We start from the raw sequence: 8,233 nt of genomic DNA on the forward strand, positions 1-8,233 counted from the left end.
TAAAGATATCCCCTTTCAGTGACATCATAAAGATCCAAAGAATGGTCTGAATGTTCAGAGCAGACAGAAGCCTGAGCCTTTGGCTCTCAATGATTACTTGCACATACGCTGACCTCGTTATTTGACCTTTCGGAATGAATGTTTAATGAGTAACAGTGCATAGATGTGCATGACAGAAAATAAGAAAAGCATACTAAGTACTTATGTAGATATATTGCAAGGCTGGGATGAAATATCATGAAATGTAGAAATTTGTTCGGTTATGCAGTTAGTGAAAAATCCATAATGCTTGCATATTACTAGATACCCCCAGAGTTGCTTTACCTCAAACATTTGACTGCACTAGCTGTGTTCAGGGTTCAAGACCATAACATTTCTATGATCTTAACATCTTCTGTAATGGAGTGTTGGCTTGCTTAAGTCAACACTCAGGCTGTCTCGCCACAGTCCCCTTTAGTGGTTGTTTTCTTGTTCTGTGAGGCTGTCACTCCTAAATATTGAAAGGCTAAAAAAACAGCAATTGCCATTGTTTGCTATCACAGCAAATGGAATTGCAGTGCAGATGACAATCCTTGGCTCAAGATCGAATCTTTAAACCTCACGTAACAGCAAACACTGTTAGAATTTAATGGCAGTACTTTTGCCAAGGTGAGCTTCTTTTGCTTGTCCTTAGTATGAGGCCTGATTTGGTTAGTCACACAGCACAGGCCGCGTCACACTTAATATGGTATTGTCTGAGATAGTCCCTGAGCTGAGGTGGCAGCGGCAGGCTGTCTATGCCTCGGTAGGTGGTGCAGCTGCAGATCACTGCCCTGCACAAGTGCTGGAGGGAGAAAGGGAAGTTCCTTGGCAGAGGTCTGGAAAGGAGTGGCTCAAAGAAGAGGCAGGTGGCTGGGTCGCTGTAGTGCCTGAGCAGTCCCGTCACACTTGGATCACGGTACATACACGGGTCACGCACATCAAAGCTGAAACGCTTGCCGTTTTGTTCAATACGTGCATGTAGGGAACGGCTGTAGCGCCGAAAGCTCACTGAGAAGAGAAATTCGTCCTGGGCAGAGTCCCGGAGCAGAAACGTGCCCTCGGGCTGGCCCTCCAGCAGCTCCTCTGCCTCAAAGCGATTCAGCACGCCCCAGTAGCATGGGTTGTTGTTGATCTGTAGGAGATCTGGGACCAGGATGTAGTCCGTGTGTCCACACCTACCTTCTTCATGCCCATGAGCACAAGAAGGGTCCCAGTCCTCCAGACTGGTGCATCCAGGCCCAGGGGAGCAGCATATGTCCTCCCACGAGATGGGGGTTTGTGGTGGAGAGGTAGTGGATGAGACACTAGGTTTGAGGGGAGCCTCCATGTCCTTGAGGGCACTTGGGTGGGTAGCATGATTTTTAATAAGGTGCCAACATCGAGCCAGTTCAGACTTGGGTGAGAATGGGCACTTATCCTGCATGAGCTCTGACACATGGATCCTGCGTTTGGACCAGAAGAGCACCGAAAAGGGTCGCGAGGAGCCCGATGAATGATGGTGGTGATGGTGGTGGTGATGGTGAGAGCGCAGAGGGAAGCACTGGCCAACAGCATCCTGAAACTTCTGCCGCAGAGAGCGCCGTGACAAGGCCTTCCGACACATCACATCGATATCTCCAGACGTCAGCGTGTCCCCTAGAGCGCTGCAGCTACATTTCCTCTCTCTGCGCCTCCTCGAGCAGGATGATGACCCCACACCCAACTCCTCCGTCCCGTCCATCTCCATGCCTCCAGGGCTCGACCCATTGCGAGAGCTCCGGGAGCGTTTCTTCCCCTTCCAAATGTAACTGTCTGCGCTCCAGCTGCGGAAGCCACTTTTGGGCCGAGTGTCTGAGCCCCGGGGCTTCTTCTCTGACATGCCTGCTTCCACCTCTCAATCTGTGACGAATGCAAAAACAGAATACTCTGTGACAACTGTACTATGTCTTAGGTTTGAAATATGCCAGAATATGAGTATGAGCATTTAAAAGGTGTCTTTGTTTATCTAAAAAAAAGTTTCTTATGATATAGGGGTGAATAAGTTAATGGGCTATGAGATGTAAATGTAAAGCTCTATTATCTAACTGGCACCATTAGAAGTGCTTTGTGACTAACACAGAACCCTTCGAGAACTTTCTGTAATCTAGGCTGCTGTGGACTCCCACTGCTTGTTCCTATACTGATCATCATCTCCAGTGGCAATAAATCTAATTAAGGCTTCAGAAACATCCTGCAGACAAGAGCGGACTTGTTCACACAAAGCTGAAGACTTTTCAAGCTTCATTTAGAAATAATTCAAGAGCAAAGTCACTTCGAGACGTGTTAGTTTAATACCTAACATTTCTATTTGCATCAGTTTGCAAACATCATCACTGACAATCCGACTATGATCTAATTAAAGGCAACAGATTGTATACAGCAGGAGATTTAACATCAGACTGGTAATCGCTCTTTGTTGCTATTATCTCTTTGAAGATTAATGCATGAGATTATCTTACCTTCCTAACAGTGTCAGAAATAGAGCTCCACATCCATGTTATGACCACTTGTCCACTGCACACTGGTGTCCATGCACGAGACCAGCCTGCAGCCTTTCTTTACCTCTAACAACCGACAGACTGCTCTGCTTCCTATATAATTATGATGTCAAGTCCCTGAGGGGGCAGCAGTTTCCTCTCCGCCCTGGACGGGTCTGAATGAATAAGAAGAGGTGGAGTGGGGTCGAGCCAGCAGAATGGTTGGGGGTAGCGCGGCAAGGAGAGGGCGGTCTCAGATTCAGACTGAAACATCCTCCTTTCTGTCTTACATCCCTTCTTACATGTCCATTGATAAATTCCATCTCCCAAAAAGATCAAAGATAACCACAGCAGTGAGAATTTTTTTGGTCCATACACAAAAGATATATATTATCCGTGCTCATAATTTTTTCTTTATGTTGCTTTGAGTTGCTTTAACCTGACCAGGACCACAGCTTAACCTAAAAGATCAAAGCGCATTTCATGAAAAGCTTTAAGTCTGTCTGTGGAGGAGGTTATGCCTCAGATTTACAGGCAGTCTGTATGCCTGATTAATGATTCAGCTCTGTGGAGGAAACAAGGAAGCATTTTAAAAAGCTTTACTTATTGATTGACTAACCTTTGAGTTTCCCAGTTAAAACTTCCAGAAAGTGCTGCTGAAAGGACTCATCTGTCAGCATGATGTCATGTGTACAGTGTGCGAGTTGGAACATGCCTCTGGCTCTGCATGACATTTTGGAAGATCTATAATTCATGAAACAAATAGACTACATCTATCAAACAAATAATATTACTCCCAGTGGTTTAATGTGTGTGTGTGTGTGTGTTTCTGTGTGCCCTTTCTGCTCAAAGAGATAAAGGATAGTCATCAATAAATCCCTGACATCTCAGATAATGTAGTGACACTCGACTTCCTCTTAACTGAATATTTAATGCTTTTCACATTACCACACAGCTGAACAGGGTAATAACACCATGTGTTGTGGTCAACAACCGGATCAATTTATTTCACTCAAAACTTTGAAATGAAACATCTGAACTTTACAAAGATGACAAAACCTTAGTAAGGTACTTACTCTCTTTAAAAAGTGTCATGAGCTAGGTTGGGAATCCATGGCCGGAGTAAAAGCCAGCAGCAAACTCCAGGTTGAAAAAGGAAGCTAATGTGGACAAGCAAAAAACTGCAGTTCACTAGAGACTGGCACCAAAAGAGGGTCAGTAGACTCCCATATAAATATGCTGAACATAACAGCACTTAAAATCATATTTAACTCATTTTTATCATGCCTAAAGTTCAATTCAACTCAATTTTATTTACATAGCAACAAATTTATAACAACAGTTGCCTCAGGGTACTTGATGTTGTAAGATATATATTGTAAGATGCTACAACAACAGAGGGAAAACCTCAACAATCTGGCAAACCTATAATGAGCAAGCACTTGGCAAGAGTGGAAAGGAAAAACTTCCTTTTAACAGGTAGAAACCTCCAGCAGAACCAGGCTCAGTGAGACGCCATATGCTGCAACCACAGACAAAAGACAAACTGTGGAAGAGAGCCAAGGCAGATATTAATAATAATTAATTATTAAATGTGTTGTATAAACACACAGTGAGTGAAAAACGTGAGTGAAAAAGAAAGCCTTAGTGCTTTGTGGGAAACCCCCAGCAGCCTAGCATATTGCAGTGTAACTAAGGGAGGTCACCTGATTCAGCCCATATATAAGCTTTGTCAAAAAGTAAACTTTTAACTAGTACTAACCTCTACTAATTCAAGTTACCTAACTGGACCCTTCTACTATAGTTTGCTGTGTTGTGCCTTTTGAAGCATTTTTAATGGAATGATGGGTATATACTTGTACCCATACAGTTGCACATACAGCTTGCATAGTCCCTTCTGAAAACAAACATGGCAGGAGATAAAATGCTAGTGGTAAAGTCTTGATGCACGCTCAATCATCCCAGGTAAGGAAAAAATTTGATTGTATGATGCTAGTGTTAAGGTATCAAAATGTGTCCAGTACAGAAGCCAGGGTGGGGGGGTGGAGCCTATCCCAGCTCTCTTAGGGCCAGTCTGTCGCAGGGCATATTCAAACCTAATACATTTTGGGGATTCCTAAAACCACTGAAAGTTTGTTCTCAGTTTTGTGATGCCTACTTTACAATTTTACACAGGGCCATATCAGGTTTCACCCCTCAGTTGATAAATAATTGGTAATTTCACAAAAATAAATTGGGGGGATACTCTCACTTGTACTTTGACCATATTTACTGTTTTTTGACCCTTTTGTGCTGTTCTGATATCTCCCTTCATTCTGTAATTTTATAAAGTGTGTCAGTGGGGTGTGGTGCAGAGTTTTGTGAAGGAAGTGCCTCGAGCAGTGGATGAAATCGAGTCTGCCCATTAACTTGCTGCAGCCAAGACTCGACCAGGGGCTCATATCAGTCCACATTATAGAGGCATCGATCCCTGGAGTCGGAGCATTTATGAATAATTGATGCAGCTTTGAATGAATGGAGAAGTTACTGTCCTTGTATATGTTTTATGTGAAGGCTATAACAGACATTTGTTCGCTGCCATTTGTTCAGTAATGGGGGAGGAACTGTTAGGTATGTTATAGCCTGAGTTACCTTGTTTCAACCTAGTCTTGGAAGCATATACAATATGTGGTTGCATGTTCTGTGAAGTGAAATAATAGACTTTTGATTAGTTTATATTTTTAAAATCTCCACTGAGATTGAAAAGGTCTTGGGGCATGTTGACACAGACGCATACATTTTATGGGTGAATTTGACATTTATAACAAATATAAATCTGCTCTGCAGATGGAATGGTAATTTAAGCTGAAGTGAAATAAGAAATTGCGTTAATAAGATCGAGATCATCGTTAATGCAGGTTTAAGTCCAACAGCTAATCAAGAAACAGATGGATGGATGGAAATTGAAACTATAGCTCTAGATATCCAAAAAGTTGCTTTGCCCTAGACTTTTCGGCAGTCAATCTTTTTTCAGACCCCATGGGAATGGCCTACTTTATCGTAGATTTAAAATGAAATTGATATAACTGCTAATTTAGCCCATCACTTTATAGTTAAAGCTATGACCACAAAATTACAGTTCAAGAAATTTAAAGAAGTTCAGTCGCTTTCTTTCCAAGCTCCTGCAAATAGACTAAACACATTTTTAGAAAATGTAGTAATTAAATTAAAACTGCAAGATTTCAATTCACTGTGGTGTAGTGTGTTACTCATGGTATTCTTGGTGACTGTGGTCCCAACTAATGAGCTCCTCCCATGTAGTTTTATGCTGGTCCACCGCCTTTCTCTATGATCATCCTCAAGCCATGAGGCAAGATCTTGCATGGACTTCCAGTCCGAGGGTGAATTATGTTTCATTTCCATTTCCAAATAATTGCACCAACAATTGTCATCTTCTTGCCCAGGTTCTTGCTGATAGCCTTGTAACCCATTGCAACCTTGTGCAGCTCTACAATCTTGTTCCTGATGTCCTTTGACAGCTGTTCGGGCTTGACCGTAGTGGTGAAGAGGCTGGAATGGAAGAAACTGACTCTGTGGACATGTGTACTTAATAACATGAGTTGAAACCTGGAGTATCTACATTTGTTTGATTGACTCATGGTCAACCAAAAGATGCCCAGGTCCTGTGGCTGCAAACTAAGCCCAAATCATCACTGCTCCATCAGTGCTTGATGTTAGTGTGGGGTGTTTGTTTTGATACAGTGTGCTTAGCTGTCCTAAGGACATTGTTCCAAAAGTCTTGCAGGTTTTATTTAATTGCTTTTTTTGTTGGCACTTTACAAAATCTGTTTACATTTTGTCTTTACAAAAATTCCATACAACCCCTACTCGTTCAGTGTTTTTACTACTTTTATTGTTATAAACTTTAATATTTCACTATCATGTTAAAGTTTATAAGAAGAATATGAATTTTCATGAGGGTTGTAGAACCTGAGATGTCGCTCTTGGGATTTTGCATTTTTTTCTGAGCATTGTATGGTCTGGTCTGACCTTATGTTGAATTTGATGAAATGCCCACTTCTAGGAAGATTGTTGTATTGTGTCAATATACACCTTTATTCCTCTGGACCAGCAAAGTGCCCAAACGTCTGCTTTGATAGAGATGGTAACACCTGATGGCAAGGCTGCTACTAACCCTACTCTTTTTAACACATCGAGGTAATTTAAAAGACAAACTTCCTCTCCACGCTGACAAATCTTAGACTCTTATGTTCTTGAATACATTTAGTTATTAAAACTTTAAATGTTATTTCTTCCACTCTGATACTGCTGTATTTCCTTTTTTAGTAGTTCTTCCACATATAAAAGTGCAGATTTAGGTGTATTATATACACAGTGCTTTGTAGCTATTAAGATGCAGACAGGCTTGGATATTCATCTCCTAGACATGTGAGCCACAGTATCGACTTTCCTCCAGGGAGATTTATTTATGCCTACCGCCGCTCTGTTTCCCGCAAGTAAGGTGCACACAGAGAGGTTTCTCTTCTATGTCATATTAGAAAGCGCGTAACTTAAGCTAGGCCGGTCATTGGACTTAGTGACTCAGTGTATATACATACACAGATACTGATATAGTGCATACCCTATACTGTTCATGTGCAGTATGCAAATCGCTAATTAAATACCACAGATGAGCTAGAAAAAGAACTCTGACCACTATATCCACAGTGAAAAAGTATCTTATAATCAGTAAATGTGAAAAAAAAAACCCCATCAAAGATACCTTTCTACAGGCAGACATCATTGGAGCTATGAGAATATAGTGGTGCTAGAGTGTAGCAAGATTTCTTTGGTGTCCCTTAATGGGAGAACGGTCAGAGCGTCCTGTATGTTGAGAACCTTTTCACATCATCAGCAAGTGTCTCGCTTTTTCACTTTAACCTGTATGGTTTGCTTTAGCGGGGTAGCAAAGGGCAGTCTGCCTTCATCTACAGAAGGTTTCCATCTGTGAGCTCTCTTCAACCACAGCCATCTTGAGCTGGTCTCAGCTGCCAAGGCTGTTTCCATGATGGCTTTCTTTAGGTGCTTCAGTTCCAAAGGAAGTGGTGCATAGATGTTGCAGGGAAACCTCTTCCAAAAATCATTAACATGCTGCTTATCTTAAAATATGCAAGTATAAAAGGGTGGCTCTGATTCAGAAAGTGGAGAGAAACATTTTGGTGGGTCATTCTCTATAACCTCCAGTTGAATGAGACAGCAGGATGTAAGTTAACACTGTTTTACACTCCACTGGCCCATTTTGTAATGACGTCCTGACAGGACATTGTAGCAGTGATCAATATTAAGAGGATGAAGAGGATGGGAATCCAACTAGATAACCTAATTACTTGTTATTACTGCCACATGCATCTAAATCCTGAGCATACAAGAAAGCACATGGCAAATGGAATAAGATTCATTGATCAGCAGCCTCGACAGCATAGCTGATACTGTTTTCACTCTGTGACTATGTCTGTCTGTGTGTCATCATGGCAAAATGTGATCGCTGAGAAACCCACTGTAAAGGGCATACCTAGTGTAGTTTGAAGACGGACATGGCTAAACCCAGGAGCACTAAGTAGAAACAGTCAGATGCAGGGAGAGTGAGCACTGGCAGCACTAGTGTAAGAGTGGCTCAGTTTCACAGGCAGCCCATCTTCGTTTGTAGTTCACAGAATTCACCCTCGCTGTGAATTCAT

At 42.0% G+C, this 8,233-nt stretch overlaps 1 protein-coding gene across 1 annotated transcript; it reads right to left on the reverse strand.

Moving 5' to 3' along the window:
- Positions 1-260: 260 nt before the first annotated feature.
- On the reverse strand, positions 261-1,885 carry socs4 (suppressor of cytokine signaling 4). The gene has a single exon (XM_084924710.1). It carries the CDS (start codon positions 1,877-1,879, stop codon positions 695-697), a length of 1,185 nt encoding a protein of 394 aa, XP_084780836.1. The 5' UTR covers positions 1,880-1,885; the 3' UTR covers positions 261-694.
- Between the last annotated feature and the right edge of the window lie 6,348 nt (positions 1,886-8,233).

The sequence above is a fragment of the Perissodus microlepis genome, chromosome 1, assembly GCF_051167445.1.
Source record: "Perissodus microlepis isolate ML-2025 ecotype Zambia chromosome 1, ASM5116744v1, whole genome shotgun sequence".
Lineage (NCBI taxonomy): Eukaryota > Metazoa > Chordata > Actinopteri > Cichliformes > Cichlidae > Perissodus > Perissodus microlepis.